The following is a 27,740-nucleotide window of genomic DNA, read 5'->3' as shown; positions in this document are numbered from 1 at the left end:
TGCTATTGCTTCCTTCTAGTGTATTTTTCATTTCAGTTATTATGTTGTTCATCTCTGTTTGTTTGTTCTTTAGTTCTTCTAGGTCTTTGTTAAACATTTCTTGTATTTTCTTGATCCATGCCTCCATTCTGTTTCTAGAAATTTTGGATCTTCTTTATTCTCATTACTCTGAATTCTTTTTCAGGTAGGTTGCTTATTTCCTCTTCATTTATTTGGTCTTGTAGGTTTTTACCTTGCTTCTTTGTCCGTAACATATTTTTTTGTCATCTCATTTTTTTTGATGGGTGGGACTGCGTTCCTATCATATTGGTTGTTTGGCCTGAGGCTTCCAGCACTGGAGTTTGCAGGCAGTTGGGTAGAGTCAGGTCTTGGTGCTGAGATGAGGACCTCTGGGAGACCTCACTCCAATTAATATTCACTGGGGTCTGAGGTTCTCTGTTAGTCCAGTGGTTCAGACTTGGTGCTCTCACCACAGGAGCTCAGGCCTAACACCCGGCCCGTGAACCAAGATCCTGCAAGCTGCACAGCATGGGAAAAAAAAAAAAAGAAAGAAAAAAAAAGGAGCAGAAGAGTAACAAAGAATAAAAAATAAAATAGGGACTTCCCTGGTGGTCAGGTGGTTAGGAATCTGCCTTCCAATGCAGGGGACGCAGGTTCAATCCCTGATCAGGGAACTAAGATCCTACATGCCTTGGGGCAACTAAGCCCACGTGATGTAGAGCCCGTGTACCACAACAAGAGAGCCTGCATGCTGCAACTACTGGACCCATGTGATCCGGAGCCCTCACACCAAAACTACTAAGCCCACGTACTCTGGAGCCCATGCGCCACAACTAGAGAGAATCCTGTGTGCCACAGTGAAGACCCCACATGTTGCAACTAAGACCTGGCACAGCCAAATAAATAAATAAATAATTTAGAAAAAATTAGAAAACTAACAGATATATTAGAAAAAATAAAAAATATAAATGAAACAACAACTGGAAGGTAAAACAGGACCACAATAACAAAAAAAAGGCTGGAAAAGGCCTTGGCTCTGTGGGGTAGGGCTTAGGTGAGGGACGGGGCCTATGTTCAGGACCCATGCAGCCGGAAAAGGCCCTGGGTGGTGGGGGCAGGGCTTAGGCTTAGTGTGGCCAAATGGGGCCCCAGAGTGCCTCCAGCCTCAGAGTGTGAAGGATCAGGCCTGGGACCTCAGCAGGCTCCCAGGCATCTGAGTGGGTGGTGAAAACGCTAGCCGTGTTCCCCTCCAATCCTCAGAAATCCCGAGGGTCTCTCCTTCTTGATCCCCTCACAGTGAGTGGGCCTCTCCAGGCATGGGAATCCCTCCCCCTTCCCCAGCTGCCCCTCAGGGGCATGGGTCCCATCCCGCCTCCATTTCTCCTCTCCCCTTGCTCCCCCCCATGTCCTACCCGGTTCTCGGGGGTTCCTTCTGTCCACCTGGGTGTCGAGGTCACCCACCATTGTCTGGTAGTTGCCCTAGTTGTGAGGAGATGCGAACTCCATGTCCTCCTACTCTGCCCCCACTTCAATCTTTCCTCTTTCCAACTTTAAATTTTAACCTATTTTTATCTTTATATTTTCAATGCATCTTGTAGACAACTTCAATTGGTTCTTGCTTTTTACCTAATCTGATAATCACGGCCCCCCAATTTTTTATATTAAATTGTGGTAAAATACACAAAAAACAAAATTTACAATCAACCATTTTTAAGTATGCAGTTCAGTGACATTAAGTACATGCACATTGTTGTGCTACCATCACCACCATCCATCCACAGACTCTTTTAATCATGCAAAACTCTGTACCAATTAAACGGTAATTCTCCATTTCTCCCCCTTTCCCCAGCACCTGACAACTACCATTCTTTTTGTCTCTATGAATTTAACTACTCTAGATACCTCATATAATTGGAATCATACAATATTTGTCCTTTTGTGACTGGCTTATTTCTCTTTACATGATGTCCTCAAGGTTCATCCATGTTGTATCATGTGACACAATATCTTTCCTTTTTAAGGCTGAATAATGTTCCATTGTATGTGTATACCACATTTTGTTTATCCCTTCATCTGTTGACGGACACTTGGTTTGCTTTTGCATTTTGGCTATTGTGAATAATGCTGCCATGAGCATGACTGTGCAAATATCTCTTCGAGAGCCTGCTTCCAGTTGTATACCTAGAAGTAGAACTGCTGAATCATATGGTAATTCGTTTTTAATTTTTCACCCTACAGTTTTCCATAGCAGTTGCACCATTTTACATTTTTACTAACAGTACACAATGGTTTTCCACATTCTCATAAACACCTGCTCTTTTGTTTTAAATAGTTGTATTTGCTACTAAGATTGGGATAAGGCAAAGCTCTCCACTCTAACAACTTCTAGTCAACATTGTACTGGAAGTCCTAGACAGTATAAAAAAGCAAGAAAAAGAAATAAAAGTCATATAGAAAGAAAAAATAAAGCAATTCTTATTCACAGACATGATTATATATGTGGAAAATCCTAAGGAATTTACAGAAAAGCTACTAAAATTATTTAGTGAGTTTATTAGCAAGGTCATGGGATACAAGGTAAACAGATATGACTAATGGTGTTTGGAACAACTGGAAATTGAAACTTAAATAAACGTCATTTAAATAGCATCAAAACCATTAAATATTTGGAGATAAATTTTATAAAAATGTGTATACAATAAAAACTACAAAAGATTGCTGAGGGAAATTAAAGACATATGGAGTGATACACCATGTTCATGAATCAGAAGATTCAATATGATTAAGATGTCAGTTCTTCCCAAATCAATCTCTAAATTTAATTCAATTCTAATAAAAGTCCCAGTAGGCTTTATGTCAAAATTAAAAGCTGTTTCTAAAATTTCTGTTAAAATATGAAGGATCTAGAGTAGCCAAAAATAATTTTGAAAAAGAAAAATAAAGCCAGAGGACTTAAACTATGTTATTAAAATGTTACAGTTATGAATACAGTCTGTTTTTTGTGTAAAGATAAATATATTAATCAATGAAATAGAATAGAGTCCAGAAATACACCCACCATATTGGTCAATTGATTTTTGACAAAACCGCCAAGGAATTTGATGAAGAAAATGGTGGACTTCTAAACAATGACGGGAACAACTGAATATCCTTATGTAGAAAAATGAACTGCAACCTTTACCTCGTTTATACAAAAATTAACTCAGAATTGATCATAGACCTAAATGTAAAAGCAAAAACTTAAAACTTCTAAAAAAAATAGAAAATCCATATGACCTTCTTTTAGGCAAAAATTTTTAGGACATAAAAAGCACAAGTCATACATATAAGCTATATATCATATCCATTGTGGTGTTGAAAAAAAGGAGAAGAGAGAGGAAGAAAGCTCTTTTTTGCAGAAAAATGCTAGGTAATAAATGTAAAAAGAATGAAAAATCAGGAAATCAGCATTTTGAAACCCTCAGTGAAATAGTTGACTTGAGCAAGGATCATCAATGGATTTTTAAAACCACTGGGTAGGGGCTTCCCTGGTGGCACAGTGGTTGAGAATCTGCCTGCTAATGCAGGGGACACGGGTTCGAGCCCTGGTCTGGGAAGATCCCACATGCCACGGAGCAACTGGGCCCGTGAGCTACAACTACTGAGCCTACGCGTCTGGAGCCTGTGCTCTGCAACAAGAGAGGCCGCGACAGTGAGAAGCCCGCACACCGCGATGAAGAGTGGCCCCTGCTTGCCACAACTGGAGAAAGCCCTGGCACAGAAATGAAGACCCAACACAGCAAAAATAAATAAATAAATTAATTAATAAATTCCTACCCCCAACATCAAAAAAACAAACAAACAAACCATTGGGTATAAATTTGTTGAGGAACAGGATATTTGTATGGGCTCCAAGTATCCTCTCAAAGGTTACTTATTAATTATGAAGAGTAAAGAGTATCTTTACAATAGAAAAATACAGTGAATACCACTTTGTTCAAGATAAAAGTGACGAATGATCAAACAGTATCATCTATAATGGGACAAACTGACATTGTGTGTTTTGATGGAATATAGTAGGAAATATATTACGTATGTAGTATCCTTGTGAAAAACCTTTAATCTGACTCTTATGAGGAATTCTGATAAATTCAGAATGCAGCAGATTCTATAAGACAGTTGACTTGGACTCTATCACTGTTTTGAAAGACAAAAATGAAAAAAAAATAAAAGGACAGAGGAGACTATTTTAGATTAAGGACATTGTAGAGACGTGAAAAACAATGCAAGGCGTGGAATTTGGATTATATCCTGGAGTAGGGCAGGGACTATAAAAACATTTTTGAGACAGGAAAATTGGAATATAGACCCTATATTAGATGGTATTATTAAATCATTGTTAAAATTCATTGGTGTGATAATGGTATTGTGATTCTTGTTCTTAGGAGATACATGTTGCAGTATTAGGGATAAAGTAACATGATGTTAGCAATTTACTTTCAAATTGTTAAACCAAAAAAAAATGTGTGGAGAGAAAGAGAGAGAAAGTGTGCAAACAGGGCAAGATGTTAATATTTGGGGAATAAAAGTGGGCAATCATAGTACTCATCTTTCACCTTTTCTGTAGGATTGAAAATTTTCAAACTAGCTGGGATAAAATAATGCTTAAGAAGAGTTTGTAAAAATCCTCGTTATAATAAGTGAAATAGGCAGGACTTATGGTAGCTATGGTAGCTATAGTAGGGCTATGGATGGTTTTCTTTCAACTTATTTTCTGTACTTCAAAAGTTTAATATGAGGATGTACTATTTGGAGAATTAGAAAAATAAAATAAATTAACATTTAAAATAGTATACTTAAATTAAAAAAATTTTTAAAATTTTTAGACATTTTATTTTATTTCATTTCATTACATTATATTTCATTTCATCCACTCTGCATGGCTTGTGGGATCTTAGTTCCTCCACCAGGGATTGAACTCAGGCTATGGCAGTGACAGCACCAAGTCCAAACCACTGGATCTCCAGGGAATTCCCCTATTTTTATACAATTTTTAAAGGTAACTTTCCATTTACAGTTTTTATGAAATATTGGCTATATCCCCTGTGTTGTACAATATATCCTTGAACCTATCTTACACCCAGTAGTTTGTATCTCCCACTCCCCACCTCTATATTCCACCCCCATCCCCGCCAACTGGTAACCACTAGTTCTCTCTGTGAGTCTGCTTCTTTTATGTTAAAAAATAATATTATTTAAAATCTGAGTTTATAAGTAGAATGAGTGCTTTGTTCTAGTAAGTTTTTCAGATGAAAGAAATAGGGTATTTAATACATAATGATCTATATAATGAAAAGGGTCATATGAATCATGGATGGGATAATAATGATCTATATAATGAAAAGGGTCGTATGAATCATGGATGGGATAATAATAACAGTAACAGTAAAAACAGTAACCAGTTATTGCACACCTTCAATATATCAAGAATTTCATATAATCAACTTATTTAATCATCACAGCAGTGGTGCCAAGGAGGTATTAATAATTGTCCAAACTCTTACAATGACCAAGTTAACAGAAAGAAATTTGAAACAAAGTCTACCTTAGATTCCAAAGTCTTATCTCTTGTGGTGGAGAGCAATGTTATAAAACTGAATTCTAGTTGGCTGAAATAAGTGAACTAAGCTGGGGGAAAAGGTAAGAGGTTGCAGACGGTAGCTCCTGCCTGATTAGAAAGGCAGACCTAAGCAGTAAGTAGGACGGACATACCTTTGAAGTGAAAAGCAAGGGTTTTCCCTCTGGTGCTGTCATTACATTTTAGAAGAGTTTCTTAATATCAACTAATATCCAGGGCTTATCAAGTGAATCTGAATGATAGTCAGGTAGAATAAACAGGAAGTGACTAATGTATTATACTGATTGCTATGAAAGCATCACCAACTAATTCCTTTTAAGACCTTGTTGATGGATAAACTAGGGTCTCCTTCAAGAAAGAACAGTCAATATCCCCTCAGTGTTGCTCATAAGTCTATAAAAATCAGTTTTCTACCCCTTGAATGTTAAACCAGTAATGATCCCCAAGGGAATTAACATATGGAAAACTCATGCTTTCAGTTAAATCCTGAAATTAGGTTAAAGCCAAACAAAACAAAACAAAACAACAACAAAAATACATGATTTTAGCTGGTTGAATGTAAAAAAGAAGGCTGAGAAAATAATTATTTCTCCCTTACTACATGGTTTCTCTGAAGTTTAAGGGAGATGTGAGTTGATTAATAGTAGATACTAAAACAGTCAATTTTTTCTTTTGTTTTATATAATCCATATTAAAGATTAGTCATTGTAAAGGTAATCCCAGGTTGGCATCCCTCCTTTCCCAGCGTGCTCTTATGTCACCTCTCCTCACAGTTAATTCCAGGGCCCAAGGGATACAGACTTTTAGCATGGGCTTCAAGAAAATAATGTTCAGAAAATAGGTTATAACGTTGCAAAAAAAAGTCACAGTATACATTTCTAAATAAAAAGTAAATTATTTGGGGGTGTTTGCACCACAATTCTCTCTTGGCACAGGAAAGGAAGTATTAATATTAAATAATTTTAATTAGAATTTGAAAAATAGGCAAATACTTCTTCAAATATTCTTTGAGAACCAGAAACAAGATGATAAGTCAAAAAACTATATGTCATACAAACAAATTTGGTTTTTTCGGTATGTGGGCCTCGCACTGTTGTGGCCTCTCCCATTGCGGAGCGCAGGCTCCAGACGCGCAGGCCCAGCGGCCATGGCTCACGGGCCCAGCCGCTCCGCAGCATGTGGGATCTTCCCGGACCGGGGCATGAACCCGTGTCCCCTGCATCGGCAGGCGGACTCTCAACCACTGCGCCACCAGGGAAGCCCCAAACAAATGTTTTTGAATAAAATAAAATCTAACTTAAAAATAAGGTTTGATTAATTTAACAAAAGAACAACTTTTTAAAAATTAATAACTCTTTATTATTTAACATTTATATACATAAAGTATATATTTAATTGAATATTTTTTACAAACTCTAGGAAGGTATTCCAAATGAAAAAGTATGATTATAAAGTACAACAAGATACATCAAGGAAGCATGTGATTCAGTGCCAAATTTATAATCACTTATCTGTTGCAGTCCTTTTATTCCAGAAAATGTCCACATGAGGGCTCTAAAATGGGCAATTACTTGTCAAGAGAATAAATGTTTTTCTTTATGTAGAACATGGAAAGGAACACGAGGCAAAATAAAGATTCTTCAGAATTTCTTTATGGAGCTGCTAGTAAGACAACAGAACCTAAGGCTACAAGGACCTGTCCAAGTAGAATATTTATATTAAATATGCCTTCATTGCTTGCCTGGTAGAAGTGATCTGTCAGCCACTTTTGGTAGAAGGATGGCCCACTATAGACACCAGGAAAATTTTTTCGACCACAGCCATATCCGTAACTGGTAATTCCCATTACAAAATATCGTTTACGTTCTGGTAAATAGCACATTAGTGGTCCACCACTATCACCCTATTAAAAAAGTCCCAAAATAGAATTAGTTACTTCCAGTAGTCCTTAAACAACCGTAAAGCTGAAATAAATTAATCACATTAATCATACATATATATATATTTTTTCAAAATACCTCCAACTTATAAAGAGCCATAGGTTTTCAGTTTTATATTCTGACTAAAACAGGAGGTATACAGTCTGGCCTGGTGTTTAGAGGCACCATATAGCTGGTGGATAAACTTCGCACCTGCATAGTTTTGAACCAGAATACTATAAATCAAATTGTTTGAATTTTTTAGTGCAGTTACTCAGGAGAAATATAATTTAGGAAGTATGCAAAATACTGCAAATATTGTCTATTAGAATACTTCTGTTAATGCTGTGTGGGAAAGGTAAAATTAAGATATATAAAGGATTCATTTAGGGGTGCATGTGTGTGTGGTTTGCTAACTAGAGGACAGGAGTAAACTGGCATCTTGCAAGAGATGGCATCTTCCTAAGTGTTGACATTGGCTGGTGCAGGATAACAGGAATAAATGGCTAGGCCTCTGAATAGTATTACAAATAACAAATCTCTGTCATTGTTTATACAAGACTGTTAATGCACCGAAACACCTTTACTGAGGACTGTTAATCATTCAAAACAGTAAGGACACTGAGATAACTGTTTCAGTGCCTAAAGTATAAGGACTGTGTTTCTAAGGTGTTTTCAAATTCTCTATATAAGATAAGCATTATTTTTTGATGGTAGGAATGTTTCACTTATGAATACAATTCATAAGTGAAAGTATGTAGATTGGATTCTTTTACTCAGCAAGATTTTTAAGGAAAAGCACACAGGAAAGATAGACCCTGGATTGCAGAAATCAGAATGAGTAGGAAAAGATCAGAGCATGGGACACTGTTTGGGAGTGATGTGCTGGTACATTTAGAAGCAGTGGAGAAAAGAGGAATAAAGAAATATTCAAAAAGCACAAGGGACAAAACAAAAAATAGATAAATTGGACTTCATAAAAAATCAAAGGCTTTTGTGCTACAAATGATAACATCAGGAAAGTGAAAACACAGTCCACAGAATGGGAGAAAATATTTGCTAACCATACATGTGGTAAAGGACTTGTATCCGGAATATGCAAAGAATGTTTGTGACTCCATAATAAAAAGATAAATAACTCAATATAAAAATAGGCAAAAGATCTGAATAGACATTTCTCCAAAGAAGATATACAAAAGACTAATAAGCACATGCAGAGATGCGCAACATCATTAGTCATTAAGTAAATGCAAATTAAAAGCACAGTGAGATACCTTGAGATACCCACAAGGATGGCTATAGTCGAAACTCTAATTCAAAAAGATATATGCACCCCAATGTTCATAAGCAGTACTATTTACAATAGACAAGACATGGAAACAAACCAAGTGTCCCTCAAGAGATGGTTGGTTTAAGAAGATGTGGTATATATATGTACTATGGAATATTACTCAGCCATAAAAAAAGAATGAAATATTGCCATTTGCAGCAACATGGATGGACCTAGAGAATATCATACTAAGTGAAGTAACTCAGACAGAGAAAGACAAATATATATGTTATCACTTATATGTGGAATCTAAAAAACTAATACAAATAAATCTATATACAAAACAGAAACAGACTCACAGACATAGAAAATATATATAACTGAAAAAAATATAACTGAATCAATTTACTGTACACCTGAAACTAATACAATATTGTAAATCAACTATATTTCAATTAAAAAAAGATAGATTGTAAGAAATGCTGAAAAGGATATGGAGAAATTAGAACTCTCATACATTGTTGAGATGGCCAGAAAGCACATGAAAAGATGTTCAACATCACTAATTACTAGAGAAATGCAAATCAAAACTACAATGAGGTATCACTTCACACTGGTCAGAATGGCCATCATCAAAAAAATCTACAAACAATAAATGCTGGAGAGGGTGTGGAGAAAAGGGAACCCTCCTACACTGTTGGTGGGAATGTAAATTGGTACAGCCACTATGCAGAACAGTATGGAGGTTCCTTAAAAAACTAAAAATGGAACTACCATATGACCCACCAATCCCACTCCTGGGCATATATCCAGAGAAAACCATAATTCAAAAAGATACATGCACCCCAATGTTCATTGATGCACTGTTACAATAGCCAGGACATGGAAGCAACCTAAGTGTTGATTGACAGATGAATGGATAAAGAAGATGTGGCACATATATACAATGGAATATTACTCAGTCATAAAAAGAAATGAAACTGAGTTATTTGTAATGATGTGGATAGACCTGGAGTCTGTCATACAGAGTGAAGTAAGTCAGAAGGAGAAAAACAAATACCGTATGCTAACACATATATATGGAATCTAAGAAAAAAAAATCATGAAGAGATTAGTGATAGGACGGGAATAAAACACAGACCTACTAGAGGTAGGACTTGAGGATATGGGGAGGGGGAAGGGTAAGATGTGACGAAGTGAGAGAGTGGCAGGGACATATACACACTACCAAATGTAAATTAGATAGCTAGTGGGAAGCTGCCACATAGCACAGGGAGATCACCTCTGTGCTTTGTGACCACCTAGAGGGGTGGGATAGGGAGGGAGGGTGATGCAAGAGGGAAGAGATATGGGAACATATGTATATGTATAACTGATTCACTTTGTTGTAAAGGAGAAACTAACACACTATTGTAAAACAGTTATACTCCAATAAAGATGTTAAAAAACAACAACAACAAACAACTAAAAATGGAACTACCATATGACCCACTCCTGGGCATGTATCCAGAGAAAATCATAATTCGAAAAGATACATGCACCCCAATGTTCATTGATGCACTATTACAATAGCCAGGACATGGAAGCAACCTAAGTGTCCATTGACAGATGAATGGATAAAGAAGTTGTGGCACATATATACAATGGAATATTACTCAGCCATTAAAAAGAACAAAATAATGCCATTTGCAGCAACATGGATGGATCTAGAGATTGTCAGGCTGAGTAAAGTAAGTCAGACACAGAAAGACAAATATCATAGGATATCGCTTATATGTGGAATCTTAAAAAAAAAGGGCACAAATGAACTTATTTACAAAACAGAAGTAGAGTCACAGATGTAGAAAACAAACTTATGTTTACCAGGGGATAAGGTGGGGCGAGATAAATTGGGAGTTTGGGATTGACATATACACAGTACTATATATAAAATAGATAACTTATAAGAACCTGCTGTATAGCACTGGGAACTCAATACTCTGTAATGGCCTATATGGGAAAAGAACCTAAAAAAAAAAAAAGTGGATATATGTATATGTATACTGATTCACTTTGCTGTACACCTGAAACTAACACAGCATTGTAAATCAACTGTACTCCAAAAAAAAAAAAAAACCTCTTATACATTGCTGGGTAAGAATGTAAAATGGTGCAGCCACTTGGGAATACAGTTTGGCAGTTCTTCAAAATGTTAAACATTGACTCAGCAATTCTACCCCTAGGTGAAATTTCCAAAAGAAATAAAAACATACCTACACATAAATACATGTACACAAATGTTTATAGCCACGTTATTCATAAAAGCCAAAAAGTAGAAATAGCTCAAATGTCCATCAACGAATGAATGGATGAATGAAATGTGGCATATCCACACCATGGTATATTATTTGGCAATAAAATGAATAGAGTATTAATGCATGCTATAATAGAGATGAACCTTGAAAACATTATGCTAAGTAAAAGAAGCCAGTCACAAAAGACCACAAATTGAATGATTCCATTCATATGAGATTTCCAGAATAGGCAAATCTGTAGATATTAGTGGTTGCCTAGGGCTAGGGGTGAGTGAGAGGAGAATGGGGAGTGACTCCTAATGAGTAGAGTTTTTAGGAGCGGGAGTGACAAAAGTGATCCAAAAATTAGATTATGGTGATGGTTGCACTATTCTGTAAATATACTAAAACCGCACTGGGTTGTACACTTTAAATGGGTGAATTGTATATATGTAAATTGTATCTCAATAAAGTGGTAATGGAAGAAAAGATTCAAGGCAAATTTTGATTAAGGTTGACCATGATTGTAGAAACCAAGGAATCAGGCAAGCAAGACGATTTGGATTGTTGGAATAGTTAAAAAAGGAGAAAAACAATTTAGACTTGAGAATTAAGACTTCACCAGAAAGTGATCAAAGGACTTGTTCAAGTTCCCTTCTGTCTTTAGAAAGTATTGCTAAGGAAAATTATTTGGTCTTACCATGCAGGTATCAAAAACTCCATCTTCATCACCTGCACAAAACGAAGTGTAAGGAATTACATCCCCATAACTCTTGTCAGAATTACAAAAACTTCGAGAAATATAATGCACTTCTGCTTCCTGTAATTTTTTGGTAATATTACCTATTAACAGAAAAATACCAATAAATTATTTTGGAGAGCAAACATTTTGACAGCAATATAAAGTGTTCCTGATGAACAAGTTTTCTTTCCATAGTGCCTGATTGAACAATTATGTAAAATTGTATCCATGTATGTATGTCTAGAAAGACTGTGAAAGAAAGTTCACCAAATCTTAATGACAGTTATCTCTAGATGGTAGGAATTTCAGGTTACTTTTGTTATCTTTGCTGTCTTGTGTTTCTTGGAGGTCTCATGGCAGGATCTATAGCTTTTTTTTTTTTTTTTTAAAGGGTATTTATTTATTTATATATATTTTTTGGCTGCGTTGGGTCTTTGTTCCTGCACACGGGCTTTCTCTAGTTGCAGCGAGTGGAGCTGCTCTTAATTGTGGTGTGCGGGCTTCTCATTGCGGTGGCTTCTCTTGTTGCAGAGCTCAGTCCTAGGTGCGTGGGCTTCAGTAGTTGTGGCACGCGGGCTCAGTAGTTGTGGTTTGCAGACTCTAGAGTGCAGGCTCAGTAGTTGTGGCGAACAGGCTTAGTTGCTCCGCAGCATGTGGGATCTGCCCGGACCAGGGCTCGAACCTGTGTCCTCTGCATTGGCAGGTGGATTCTTAACCACTGCACCACCAGGGAAGCCCGGATCTATAGCTTTTACAAAGTAAAACTATATAAAAATTGTCAAGGGCGAAAGAGGTAAATGCTGAGGTCTATCTTTCTTATGTTGTAAGCTGTGAATAATTTAAATTTTTAATGATGCTAAAGTCTTGAAGGATGTTGAATATGAAAATAAAACAGATTTTTAATTCATGCACTCCCCTAAATTCCCTGCTAATTCCTGAACATAAAGTGGTTCTTTGCTACAGAAAAGATAGGAAGATATAAGATAACACTTCAGGTACTATTAAAGGACAGATCATTTTAAGGTTTATCCATAGAAAAGCTACTGTAACAGCAGCATCTTTTCTCATCAGCCTGTGTTGCAGTTGTCACATGTGGTACCTGAATATTTTGTGTGCCCCACATTCTTCCCTAGCTTTTCAAGTAATAGACATTTTACCCTTAGCTGCAAGTGGGTAAATGACCCAACTGTTCCATTCACAGAATTCCATTCTCCTGGTTGCGCTGATTGGTCTAGAGGTGACTATATTTGGTATAAGGCTAGCCAATTGGAATACTTATCCAGCATTTTAATTTAATTTAATTTTATTTTAGCAATATAGAAATACCTTTAATATCTTAAGTGAAAAATAAGTACATGAAATAGAATGCAGGCTATTATGACAGCTATATACAATTATGTAGAGAAGACCGAAAGGAAACATATAAAATCATTTGTAACTTATATAATGATAGTGGGATTATATATTTCCCCATCTATTTTTCAAATATTCTGCACTATTGTTATAATGTTTTAATAATAAAAATGTTAAATCAAAGATTATTAATAATATTTTTCACTTATTTCCAGTATGGCTGTTATGTTGGCTGTAAATATGAAACTTTCTTCCACACACCAATATTTTCAAGAATGGCATATTCTCATGCAGTATGTTTATCCAGCATTTTTAAACTGGAACTTCCAGAGAAGAATCTGTTTCACCCTAGTCACATCACTGTTTAGCTATAAATTCAAATCAGTCTGCAGCCATAGTTCCAGACTTATGAGGACAGGCAGCCTGAGAAAGTAAAGTCAACATACAGAGAGAATAGGAATAAGAAATAGAAATAAAATATGTCTAATGGCATCCAGATTCCTGGATCGAGGCTCCTAGAGGCCAGCCACATTTCTGCGCTTTATTTTAAAATCATTGAAGTAGTACTAGCTGTATATAAAATATATATATATATAACATATAAGTTATAGAATACAATAATGAAATTAGCACCGTAAACCTACCACCCAATTTATGAACAATACTAATCCAGTGTGGTATTGGTGTAGGGCTATTCAAAATAACCAGAGATTTTCAAAGTGAATAGGAGAGAGAGCCCAGAAGTAGATGTCTGGGTTTTCTATTTTGTTCCATTGGTCACTTAGAATATTCTTGCACAAATACAACACTGATCAATTACCATAGCTTTAGAATAAACCTTGATTTCAGGATGGCAACTTCTCCAACATTTTTTTCTTCCATAGGAGCGTCCTGGCTATTCTTAGGTCTTTTAGAATGAGCTTTTTCATTGTCTTAAAACTCATGTTAGGGTTTATCGTTACCTGGTGCTTTTCAGTTTTTCAGATAGAATTGACATTTTTAAAATAAATAAATAAATAAATTTATTATTTAAAAAAAACCCAACAAAGTAGAAACGCACAGCTGCATGGAAGGAAGTCCCTGATATCACATGAAATAGTAAGTTTCAGAACAGTCTGTGATTCTGTTTATGGAAATGATGATAATATATGATCATTTTATAGAGGAAAAATCTGGAAGACACATCCAACTTGATAGTTTTATCTCTGGAGGAACTTTTTTTTTTAGTATTTTTTGTTTGTTTGTTTGTACTGGAGGTTCTTATCAGTCATCAATTTTATACACATCAGTGTATACATGTCCATCCCAATCGCCCGATTCAGCACACCACCATCCCCACCCCACCGCGGTTTTCCCCCCTTGGTGTCCATACGTTTGTTCTCTACATCTGCCTCTCAACTTCTGCCCTGCAAACCGGTTCATCTGTACCATTTTTCTAAGTTCCACATACAAGCATTAATATATGATATTTGTTTTTCTCTTTCTGACTTACTTCACTCTGTATGACAGTCTCTAAATCCATCCACATCTCAACAAATGACTCAATTTCGTTCCTTTTTATGGCTGAGTAATATTCCATTGTATATATATTCCACAACTTCTTTATCCATTCGTCTGTTGATGGGCATTTAGGTTGCTTCCGTGACCTGGCTATTGTAAACAGTGCTTCAATGAACATTGGGGTGCATGTGTCTTTTTGAATTACGGTTTTCTCTGGGTATATGCCAAGTAGTAGGATTGCTGGATCATACGGTAATTCTATTTTTAGTTTTTTAAGGAGCCTCCATATTGTTCTCCATAGTGGCTGTATCAATTTACATTCTCACCAACAGTGCAAGAGGGTTCCCTTTTCTCCACACCCTCTCCAGCATTTGTTGTTTGTAGATTTTCTGATGATGCCCATTCTAACTGGTGTGAGGTGATACCTCATTATAGTTTTGATTTGCTTTTCTCTAATAATTAGTGATGTTGAGCATCTTTTCATGTGCTTCTTGGCCATCTGTATGTCTTCTTTGGAGAAATGTCTGTTTAGGTCTTCTGCCCATTTTTGAATTGGGTTGTTTGTTTCTTTAATATTGAGCTGCATGAGCTGTTTATATATTTTGGAGATTAATCCTTTGTCCATTGATTCATTTGCAAATATTTTCTCCCATTCTGATGGTTGTCTTTTCATCTTTATGGTTTCCTTTGCTGTGCAAAAGCTTTGAAGTTTCATTAGGTCCCATTTGTTTATTTTTGTTTTTATTTCCATTACACTAGGAGGTGGATCAAAAAAGATCTTGCTGTGATTTATGTCAAAGAGTGTTCTTCCCATGTTTTCCTCTAAGAGTTTTATAGTGTCCAGTCTTATATTTAGGTCTCAAATTCATTTTGAGTTTATTTCTGTGTATCATGTTAGGGAGTATAGATTGACATCTTTCTGATAACGGAGTCCTCCTATTGAGGCATAAACTATATCATTTCATTTACTTAGATATTCTTTAATGTCTTTTTTTAATGTTTCAGGATTTTTTTTTCTATAAAAGGCCTGCAATCTTTTGTTAGATTTGTTTTTAGCTACCAAATCATTTTGGTATTATTGTATTTGTTGACTTCCATTAACTTTTGTTATCAAGAATTGTCAAATATCCTTTATTCAGATTCACCAATTGTTTACTTTTTGTCACACTGCACTATCATTTGTATGTGTATGTGCATAAATTTTTCTGGATCATTTAAGAGTGAATGGCTGACATTGTGGCCCTATACCCTTAAATACTTCAGTGTGTACTGCTTAAGAATAAGGACATTCTTTTATATAACAATAGTACATTTATCAAGATCAGGAAATTTAACACTGGTCCAATACTATTATCCAATTTAATCTCCTTGTATTTTTAAATTTTCCAAATATCTTTCTGTAATTGATTTATAGTTTAATTTCATTGTTTATAGTTTATTTCTAACCATTGTTTTACTTTCTGTCTCTATGATTTGCCTATTCTGGACACGGCATCATATAAAGGGAATTATACAATATGTGGGCTTTTGTGTCTGGCTTATTTCATTTAGCATAAGATTGTAGCAGGGGGCTTCCCTGGTGGTGCAGTGGTTGCGAGTCCGCCTGCCGATGCAGGGGATGCAGGTTTGTGCCCCCGTCCGGGAAGATCCCACATGCCGGAGCGACTAGGCCCGTGAGCCATGGCCGCTGAGCCTGTGCTCCGCAATGGGAGGGGCCACAACAGTGAGAGGCCCGCGTACTGCAAAAAAAAAAGATTGTAGCAAGTATCAGTACTTCATTCCTTTTTATGGGTGGATGATATTTCATCACTTGATGGACATTTAGATAGTATTCTTTTTTTTTGCTATTATGAATAATGCTACTGTGAACATTCAAATACAGGTTTTTGTGTGGACATATGTTTTCATTTCTCTTGGGTATCTACCTAGGAGTGGAATTGCTGAGTCATAAGGTAATTATATGTTTAAATTTTTGAAAAACTGCCAAACTGTATTCCAAAGCAGCCACACCATTTTATATTCCTACCAGCAATGTATGAGAGTTCTAATTTCTTCACATCCTCGTCAACACTTGTCTAACTTTTTGATAAGTCATCCTTGTGGGTGTGACATCTGTTACTTTAAAAATTACATTTTCTAACTACTGATAGTGTATAGAAATGAAATAGATTTTGGTATATTGCTTTTATATCTGGCCACTTTACTAGACTCTCTTAATTCCAGTGGATTATAGATTCTTTTCTAATATAATGACATCATCTGTGAATAATGAATGTTTTGTTATTACCTTTCTAAGTCATATGTCTTCTGCATCTTTTTCTCGTGTTACTGTACTTGGTAGAAGCTCTACTAAATATGGAATAAAAGTGGTGATAGTGGGGGAAATCACTGCTTATTTTAAAGGAAATGTTTTTCTGTAGTAATGATGTTTGCTGTAGAGGTAGATAACCTTTATCAGGTTAAGAAAGTTTCCTTCTATGTCTAGACTTATGAGTTTTTAACAGTGTTTCTTCAGCACCTATTGAGATAATCATGGGGTATTTTTTTAATCCTTTAATCAGTTAATATGGTGAATTACATTAAGAAACTTCTAATATTAAACCACCCTGTATTCCTTAGATCAGTGGTCCCCAACCTTTTTGGCACCAGGGACCACCGGTTTCGTGGAAGATAGTTTTTCCATGGACGGGAAGCAGTGGGGGGAATGGTTTCAGGATGATTCAAGTGCATTACATTTGTTGTGTACTTTATTTATATTATTATTACATTGTAGTATATAATGAAATAATTATACAACTGACAATAATGCAGAATCAGTGGGAGCCCTGAGCTTGTTTTCACTTGCCACTCACTGATAGGGTTTTGATATGAGTCTGCAAGCAATTGATTTATTACGGTCTCTGTGCAGTCAAACCTCTCTGCTAATGATCATCTGTATTTGCAGCCGCTCCCCAGTGCTAGCATCAGCGCCTCAACTCCACCTCAGATCATCAAACATTAGATTCTCATAAAGAGTGCGCAAACTAGATCCCTCACACGAGCAGTTCACGGTAGGGTTTGCACTCCTATGAGAATCTAATGCCACTGCTGATCTGACAGGAGGCAGAGCTCAGGTAGTAATATGAGTGATGTGGAGCAACTGTAAATACAGATGAAGCTTTGCTCGCTTACCCGCTGCTCACCTCCTGTTCTGCAACCCGGTTCCTAACAGGCCATGGACCAGTACCAGCCTGTGGCCCAGGTGTAGGGGACACCTGCCTTAGTTAAACTCATCTTTTTTTTTTTTTTTTTGCAGTATGCGGGCCTCTCACTGTTGTGGCCTCTCGCGTTGCGGAGCACAGGCTCCAGATGCGCAAGCTCAGCGGCCATGGCTCATGGGCCCAGCCGCTCTGCGGCATGTGGGATCTTCCCGGACTGGGGCACGAACCCATGTCCCCTGCATCGGCAGGTGGACTCTCAACCACTGTGCCACCAGGTAAGCCCATAAACTCATCTTGGTTATGTGGAATTCTGTTTATACTATTCTTTTAAAAAATTAATTATTTTTTTGTTTATACTATTCTTGATAGATTTGGTGTGCTAATAATCTGGAATGTCCGCATTTATGATACTGGCATTCCTTGTACTATACTTACCTAATTTGGGCATCAAGATGATTATTGTCCTCATACACTGAGTCTGGGTATGTTCTCTCTTTTCGGATTCTTTATGAAGATATTTATATAATACTTAAATAATTGCTGGTAATTATGGTTGACTCACTTGTTCTGAGTTCTGGTTAATTACTGATTAAGTTCTTTACTCTTTAAAGGACTATTCTTATTTAGTTAGTCAGTTTGGGTTAGTTAGAATTTTCTAGGAATTTATCCATTTTGTTTAAGTATTAAAATTGAGAACATAACATTGTTTAAAGTATTATCTTTTGAAAAAATATTTATTTATTTATTTAGGCTGTGCCAGGTCTTAGTTGTGGCATGTGGGATATTCCTTGCAGCATGTGGAATCTTTTAGTTGCAGCATGTGGACTTCTTAGTTGCGGCATGTGGACTCTTAGTTGTGGCATGAGGGATCTAGTTCTCTAACCAGGGATCAAACTCAGGCCCCCTGCATTGGGAGTGTGGATTCTTACCCACTGGACCACCAGGGAAGTCCCTAAAGTATTATTTTTTAACTCATAATATTTTTTATATTTGTGCCTTCTCTCCTTTTCTCATCAATCTTACCAGGGGTTTGTGGTTTTTTCAAAGATCTAGATTTTGGCCTTGTTGGTCCTCTTTTTTTCTGATTTTATTTTATTTTCATTAATTGTGCTTATCTTTATTTCTTTTCTTCTGCTTTCTATGGGTCATGTAATATTCTTTCAACCTTTATAAAGGTGGACATCTAATGTATAACATTCAGCCTTTCTTCTTTATTAGGGCTGAATATTCTAGGTCAAATATTTGCTCTTTCATATAGCTGAACCTAAAAGTTTTAAAGTTTTATTATTTTTATTTTATTTATTTATTATTTTTGGCTGCATCCAGTCTTAGTTGTGGCACGTGGGATCTTTGTTGAGGCATGTGGGATTTTCCGTTGTGGTGCACAGACTTCTCTCTAATTGTGGCGTGCGTGTTTTCTCTGTCTAGTTGTGGCATGTGGGCTCCAGAGCACGTGGGCACGAGGCAGCACGCAGCCTCTCTAGTTGAGGTGCACTGGCTTAGTAGTTGTGGCACGTGGGCTTAGTTGCCCCGTGGCATGTGGGCTCTTAGTCCCCCGCCAGGTATCAAACCCATGTTCCCTGAATTGGAAGACAGATTCTTTACCACTGGACCACCAGGGAAGTCCCTAAAGCTTTAAGTGTCCCTTTATGTAGTACCTTAGTTGCAGCACTGAAGTTTTGCTATGTGGTATATACATTACTATTCAGTTATAAGGATTTTAGATGATTATGATTTCTTCTTTGATATATGAGTTATTTAGCAGTATATGTTGAATTTTCCAAATGTGTGGTTTGAAAAAAAAATTTTTCATTTTTTTAAAAGCTTTATTGACGTTTAATTTACATAGCATAAAATTCTCACAGTGTAAGCACGCAGTTCAATGATTTTTGGTAAATTTATACAAGCCTCACATCTAATTTTAGGATAGTTCACTCCAAAGAGTCCTCCTCCCATGCCCATTTGTGGTCAGTTCTCACCTCCAGCCCCACACTCAGAAATGACTGATATGATTTCTGTCTGTGTAGGTTTGCCTTTTCTAGAAATTTTGTGTAAATAAATCAGTTGGTCATAAATATAAGTTGGGTTTTTTTTTTTGACTCTGTATTATGTTCCATTGATCTCTGTGCTGTTTTTAAACAACCAGCACAACAGAAATATAAAGGATCATAAGAGACTACTACAAGCAACTATACACCAATAAAATGGACAACGTAGAAGAAATGGAAAAATTCTTAGAAAGGTACAATCTCCCAAGACTGAACCAAAAAGAAATATAAAATCTGAATTACCAGTACTGAAATTGAATCAGTAATTTTAAAACACCCAACAAACCAAAGTCCAGAACCAGATGGCTTCACAGGTGAATTCTACCAAACAGTTAAAGAAGAGTTAACACCTGTCCTTCTTAAACTATTCCAGGAACTTGCAGAGGAAGGAACACTTGCAAACTCATTCTGTGAGGCTCCATCACCCTAATACCAAAACCAGATGAAGATATCACAAAAAAAGAAAATTACAGGCCAGTATCACTGATGAACATAGATACAAAAATCCTCAACAAAATACTAGCAAACAGAATCCTACAATACATTAAGAGGGTTATACACCATGACCAAGTGGGATTTATCCCAGGAATGCAAGGATTTTTCAGTATCCACAAATCAATCAGTGTGATACACCACAGTAACAAATTGAAGAATAAAAACAATATGATCATCTCAATAGATGCAGAAAAAACTTTTGATAAAATTCAACATCAATTTACAATAAGAACTCTCCAGAAAGTGGGCATAGAGGAAACATACCTCAATATAATAAAGACCATATATGACAAACCCACAACTAACATCATACTCAATGGTGAAATGCTAAAAGCATTCCCTCTAAGATCAGGAACAAGACAAGGATGCCCACTCTTGCCACTTTTATTCACCATAGTTTTGGAAATCCTAGCCACAGCAATTAAAGAAGAAATAAAAGGAATCCAAATTGGAAAGGAAGAAGCAAAACTGTCATTGTCTGCAGATGGCATAATACTATATATAGAAGATTCTAAAGATGCTACCAGAAAACAAACCAATACCATACAGTCTTGATGGCTATAGTTTTTAGTATATTTTGAAATTAGGTAGAGTAACTCTTTCAGCTTTGCTGTTCTTCAAAAATTTTTTGGCTATTCTAGGTTCTTTGCCTTTCCATATACATTTTAGGAACAGCTTGTCAAATTGTATGAAAAACCTTGCTGGGATTTTGATAGAGAGTGCATTGAATATATAGGTCAATCTGGGGATAATTGCCATATTAACAATATTGAGTCTTCGAATCCATGGATGTGGTATGTCTTTCCATTTATTAGGTCTTCTTTGATTTCTGTATGTAATGTTTTGTAGCTTTCAGTATACAGGTCTTGCACATCTTTTATTGACTACAATGAGTCTAGGTGTGGATCTCTTTTTTTAATCTTAATTGGGGTTCACTGAGCTTCTTTTATAAATTAAGAGTTTTTTTTTCATGAAATTTAGGCAGTTTGGGGCCATATTTTCTTCAAATATTTTTTCTTCCCCATTTTTCCTTTCCTCCCTTTCCAGAAATCTCATTATATGTATGTTGGTACCTTTGGTGTTGTGCCACAGGTCTCTGAGTGACTGTTTATTTTTTTTCAAAAATATTTTCTCCAGATTAGATTATTTCTATTGCTGTAGTTTAAGTTCACAGATTCTTTCTTGTGCCATCTCAAATCTCTAGAATTTCCATTTGGCTCCTTTTTTTTTTTTTTTTTTTTTTTTTTTTTTTTTTTCAGTATGCAGGCCTCTCACTGTTGTGGCCTCTCCCGTTGCGGAGCACAGGCTCCGGACGCGCAGGCTCAGTGGCCATGGCTCATGGGCCCAGCCTCTCCACAGCATGCGGGATCCTCCCGGACGTGGGCACAAACCCGTGTCCCCTGCATCGGCAGGCGGACTCTCAACAACTGCGCCGCCAAGGAAGCCCATGATTATCTTTCTTTTAACTAGTGATTTGGTCCATTAACATTTATTATGATTATGGATATATTTGGGCTTGTTTCTAATGCCTTATATAGTTCTATTTTTCTTACTTTTCCTATGCTTATTTCTCCTTTCTTGATTTTTTTATTGATTCAGATTTTATTTGCCTTTCTTTTCTTTTTTTTTTTCTGTATGCAGGCCTTTCACTGTTGTGGCCTCTCCCGTTGCAGAGCACAGGCTCTGAACGTGCAGGCTCTGTGGTCATGGCTCACGAGCCCAGCCGCTCCACGGCATGTGGGATATTCCCGGACTGGGGCACGAACCCATATCCCTTGCATCGGCAGGCGGACTCAACCACTGCACCACCAGGGAAGCCCTGCCTTTATTTTTTTATTCCTTTTGTTTTTTTCTACTGGTTTACAAGCTGTATCCTCTGTTTCTGTTAATGAAATTTGACCATTCATGCTTAAGATCTAATGTTAATCAGTATTTTAACACTTTTCCTGAATAATACAAGGACCTGAGACCACTTTAACTCTGGTTACCCATTCTGAAATACATGCTTTTTTCCAAGTATTAAAATATCTTTTTAAAAATTCCACAAAATATGCATTGTTTTTATTTTATTCCAAGGTTTCTCAGTTTTGGCACTATTGACAGTTTAGGCCAGATAATTCTTTGTTGTGGAGGGTACGAGTACTATCTGGATATTGAAGGATGATGAGCAGCATCCCTGGCTTCTACCCAGTAAGAACCAGTAGCATGCTTATCCCCTGCCCAATGGTAAAACCAAGATTTTTTACAGACATTACCAAATGTTCCCTGGGGGCAAAAGTGCCCTCAGTTGAGAACCACTGTTGTATACAGACAATGTTTACTTACAATTACCTATGATTTTACCTATTTCTTTGCTCACTTCTTTTTTAAAATTTTTATTAAATTTAATTAATTAATTAATTAATTTGGCCGCACCATGCAGCTTGCGGGATCTCAGTTCCCTGACCAGGAACTGAACCCAGGCCATGGCAGTGAAAGCCCGGAATCATTTTGCTTGCTTCTTTCATTTCACACCTCCCTATTGGCAGCATTGGCATCGTTTTCTTTCTTTCTGATATATTTCTTATTTCCTCTGTGAAAAATTATTGGTTGTAAACAGTTTTGTTCACTCTTATTTTTGAATGATAGTTTTATTGGATACACAATTGTAGGTTCATTGTTTTCTCCTCTCAGTAATTTGATCATGATATCTTATTGTAGTTTGACTGTCATTATTGCTATTGAGAAGTTTTCTGAAAGCCAATCTCTAGTTATTTTACAAGGATTTCTCATTTATGTCTGGCTGTATTCAGCTCTTCTCTTTGTTTTTTCTTCTACAATTTCATTACACTGTATGAAAAGGGATTACATTTTGTTTTGGCTCATGTTGTGCTTACTGTATCTAGATTCATGTTGTCTTTCATCAGTGATAGAAAAATTTCAACCCAAATCCATTGAATATTGCCTCTCCTCTATTCTCTTCATTTTTTCTCTCTAGTGCTCTCATTAGGTGTATATTTGACTTTCTTTTACTTGACTTTCTCTCTCTTTTTTTTTTTGGTTGTCAAATAACCCTTTATTAAATATTTTTCTTTGCAGAGCTTAACTAGCTGGGCATCCCACCACACCACTGTTGATGTCATCTGTGATGTCGTAAGGGTGGTGGCCATCAACATTGCAGCCCACAGACTGGGCAGTTCCCAGGATCTCTTGAATGGTTCCAGAGAGTTCTCTAGCTAAAGATCAATGCTGTATCTGTCAGGCATTGTTGACAATCTCATCAAAAGTGATGTTTCCAGTGTGTTTTTCTGCTTCTTTCTGTCTCTTGGTGGTTCCTCAAGGGCTTTGATGATCAGGGAAGAGGCAGAAGGTATCACCTCAATCTGGGCCTATTCTGAATGGTCAGTTTCATTGTAATCCTCAGACCCTTCCAATCACCAATTGCCTTGGCGATGTCATCATCAACCTTTTTTGGAGAGAGACGCAGGGGGCTGATCTTGGGGGCCAGGGCAGATGTGGCACCAACCTCCCCACTGGTGCACCTCAGGTATACGACTTTGATCTCGCTGGGGTCGAACTTAGGCAGCATGGTGGAGGCAGCTGGTGTCGGATGAAACCAGATTCAGGATAACTGAAGAAAGTTGCACCTTGGCCTCCTCCGAGCCAAGAGCCAAAAGCTCTTTCTCTTTCTTATTTTCTCTGTACCACAGTCTAGGCAGTTCTTCAGATACATCTCTGATTCACAGATTCTCTCTTCAGATGAGTCTAATAGGATATTTATTTCATCCAGTGAGTTTTAAACTTAGGCAATTACATTTTTCATTTTTAAAGATTCTATTTGGTTCTCTTTTAAATCTGCCTGATCACTCTAGATCATCTATCACTCATTTTTAATTCTACTCTTTTATTTCTTTAAACAATTCACATATACTAATTTTGTATTGTATACCTAAAGTATTAATATCTGAGATCTTTGGGGGGGCTTTATCAGTTGTTTTATTTCTGTTGACTTTCATAATTATGGTTGATTTCCTTATGTGTTTAGTGATCTTTGATTGTGAACTGATATTTAGTTGATTTTAATCTGGGAATCCTAAGTTCCTTCTGACTTGGTACTACTTTAGCCATTGAGTTTATTTCAATTATTGTATTTTTTAATTGTCACAGTTATTTGGTTCTTTTTCACATCTCCTTTTCATTTTTTAAGCACATCTTTTATTCTTGTAATATCAATATATTAAACATTTAAAAAATATTTATTTATGTATTTATTTGGCTGCACCGGGTCTTAGTTGCAGCATGTGGGATCTTCGTTGCTGCATGCAGGATCTTCAGTTGTGTCATTCTGGAACTTTAGCTGCAGCATGAGAACTCTTAGTTGTGGCATGTGGGATCTGGTTCCCTGGCCAGGGATCAAACCTTGGCCCCCTGTATTGGGAGCACGGAGCCTTAGCCACTGGACCATGAGGGAAGTCCCATTAAACATTAAAATATATTATCTGATGATTCTGGTATCTGAAATCTTTGTAGGTCTTATTCTGATGTCTTTTGTTTCTACTGACTCTCACTCATAGTGCCTTGTTTCCTTTGGTGTTTAGCAGTTTTAAAAATTATAATCCATTTTCTTTGAAACTTCGGTGAAATTCTTTGAGGTTTTAGATGACATTGGGTTTCTACACAAATTATTGGCATTTGATTCTCTCAGGCACCTAGAGAACATTAACAGCCTAGGAACTACTTAAACTAAATTCTAACCTTGAGGCTTTCTAGTCTACTCAGAGTGATTTGGGGCATATGAGTGGTATTTGTAGTTACATATTTCTGGGAAAATTTCTTCATTTTTTTGTCTTCCATTAAGCAGTTTTCCTAGCAATCCTGGGGGTGGGGTGGGGGTTGAGGATGCTTTTGTTATATATTATTCATTTTTTAAAAAATTTATTTATTTAGGCTGCATTGGGTCTTTGTTGCTGCACATGGGCTTTCTCTGGTTGTGGCGAGTGGGGGCTACTCTTCGTTGTGGTGCACCGGCTTCTCGTTGCGGTGGCTTCTCTTGTGGAGCACGGGCTCTAGACACACGGTCTTCAGTAGTTGCAGCACGTGGGCTCAGTAGTTGTGGCTTGTGGGCTCTAGAGCACAGGCTCAGTAGTTGTGGTGCACGGGCTTAGTTGCTCCGCAGCATGTGGGACAGGGCTTGAACCCGTGTCCCCTGTGTTGGCAGGCGGATTCTTAACCACTGCACCACCAGGGAAGCCCTATGATTCATTTTTTAAAAAAATTTTTATTTTGTAATAATTATAGTTAACAGGACGTTGCAAAGCAAGTACAGTGAGGGTCAGCGTAATCTTTACCCAGTTTCCTATGATGGTTCTATGTGTGTTATTGAAGTACAATATCAAAACCAAGAAATTGACATTGGAACAATGTGTGCACGTGTGTGTGTGTGTGTCTCGTTCTATACCATTTTATGGCATATGTAGATTCATGTAATCACCATCACAATCAAGATACAGAACTATTCCATCATCACAAAGATCTCCATGCTATCTAACCTTCTTACCCCACAGTGATCAGTAATCTCTTCTCCATCTTTATAATTTTGTCCTTTTGTGAATGTTGAATAAATGGAATCACACAGTATGTGACCTTTTGAAAATTGCTTCTTTTCATTAAGCATAATGCACTTGTGACCCATCTAAGTTGTTTTGTATATCAATAGTAAATTCCTATTAACTGCTTAGTAATGTTTCATATTAAGGCTATACTACAGTGTATTTAATCATTCACTTATTGAAGGACATTTAGGTTTTTCTAGTTTGGGGATATTACAAATAAAGCTTTTATGAACATTTGTGAACAAGTTTTTGTGTGGACTTATGTTTTCATTTCTCTGGGATAAATGCCTAGGAGTGTGATTGCTGGGTCATATCATAAGTGTATGTATGTTCACATATGTTTTTAAGAAACTGTATCTCTGCTGTTCCATGGTTACACACTTAGGATTGCTGTGTCTCCTTGGCGGATTTACCCTTATCATTATGTTATGTTCTTCACTGTCCCTGGTAATTTTTTTTGCTCTTAAGTCTACTTTATCTGATATTAATGAAGCCAGTTCTGCTTTCTTTTCCTTTTTTCCCCCCTATTCCAGCTTTTCTTTTGATTAATGTTACCATGGTATGTCTTTTGCCATCCTTTTACTTACTTTCTTTTTTAAAAAAAATATTTATTTATTTATTTGGTTGTGCCATGTCTTAGTTGCAGCAGGTGTGCTCCTTAGTTGCAGCTTGCTGGCTCCTTAGTTCTGGCATGTGAACTCTTAGTTGTGGCATGCATGTGGGGTCAGTTCCCTGACCAGGGATTGAACCCAGGCCCCCTGCATTGGGAGCACAGAGTCTTAACCACTGTGCCACCAGGGAAGTCCCCATCCTTTTACTTTCAATCTACCTATATCATATTTGAAATAAACTATGTATATATGAACTATGCTGCTGGGTCTTGAGTCTCACTCAATTTTAGAGTACAGCTCTGAAGCTCCAGCTTTATGAGTGTCTCCCCACACACACTCAAGCAGGCTTTGTCCTTCAAGCCTCTGAAGGCCTATGAAACCACAGAAATCAATATTCAATGTTACCAATTTGACAAATACCCTCAAGATGAAAGGCAGCTTTTGTGCTCCAGTTATCTAAGTTCTTGTCTTCACACTCAGTCCTTGACCTATCCATTTTCTCTCTTTAATAATTTTCAGTGGGAAGGTTGGTGTGTGCATGTAATCTGCCATGTTGCTGGAGAGCCAATATAATCCTCAAAACAACTCTCTGATAGGTATTGTTGCTCTCATCTTACAGATCATGAAAATGTATGACATTGTGAGAGATGATATAATATAATGGAAACACGTGAGTTTTGAGGCAGGCCGACCTAGGCTTGAATTTTTGACTCCTCACTTAGTTAGCTGTGTAACTTTGGGCAATTTATTTAATCTCTTTAAACTCAGTTTATTCACCCATATTATAATATTTCTTATAGTGTTGATGGGGGCATTAAATGAGAAATACATTAAAAGGCTTAGTATTGGGCTTCCCTGGTGGCGCAGTGGTTGAGAATCCGCCTGCTGATGCAGGGGACACGGGTTCGTGCCCCGGTCTGGGAAGATCCCACGTGCCGCGGAGCAGCTGGGCCCGTGAGCCATGGCCGCTGAGCCTGAGCGTCCGGAGCCTGTGCTCCACAACAGGAGAGGCCACAACAGTGAGGCCCACATACCACAAAAAAAAAAAAAAAAAAAAAAAAAAAAAAGGCTTAGTATTTTATTTAGTACCTAGCCCTGAATAAATAGTAGTTGCTCCTATC

At 37.0% G+C, this 27,740-nt stretch overlaps 1 protein-coding gene and 1 pseudogene across 1 annotated transcript in view; both read right to left on the bottom strand.

Annotated features, from left to right (window-relative positions):
- Positions 1-7,268: 7,268 nt before the first annotated feature.
- TMPRSS12 (transmembrane serine protease 12) overlaps positions 7,269-27,740 on the bottom strand; it is a 37,015-nt gene continuing 16,543 nt past the window's right edge. The window contains exons 4-5 of the mRNA XM_059082824.1: positions 11,780-11,922; positions 7,269-7,520 (exon numbers count right to left, since the gene is read on the bottom strand). Coding sequence (XP_058938807.1) covers positions 7,269-7,520; positions 11,780-11,922 — 395 coding nt within the window. The remainder of the gene's footprint in view (positions 7,521-11,779; positions 11,923-27,740) is intronic.
- LOC131767484 (large ribosomal subunit protein uL11-like) lies at positions 23,499-23,985 on the bottom strand (annotated as a pseudogene).

This window comes from Kogia breviceps, chromosome 12 (assembly GCF_026419965.1).
Source record: "Kogia breviceps isolate mKogBre1 chromosome 12, mKogBre1 haplotype 1, whole genome shotgun sequence".
NCBI lineage: Eukaryota > Metazoa > Chordata > Mammalia > Artiodactyla > Physeteridae > Kogia > Kogia breviceps.
The sequence above is the reverse complement of the archived record's forward strand: the minus strand, read 5'-3'. Positions and strand labels throughout refer to the sequence as shown.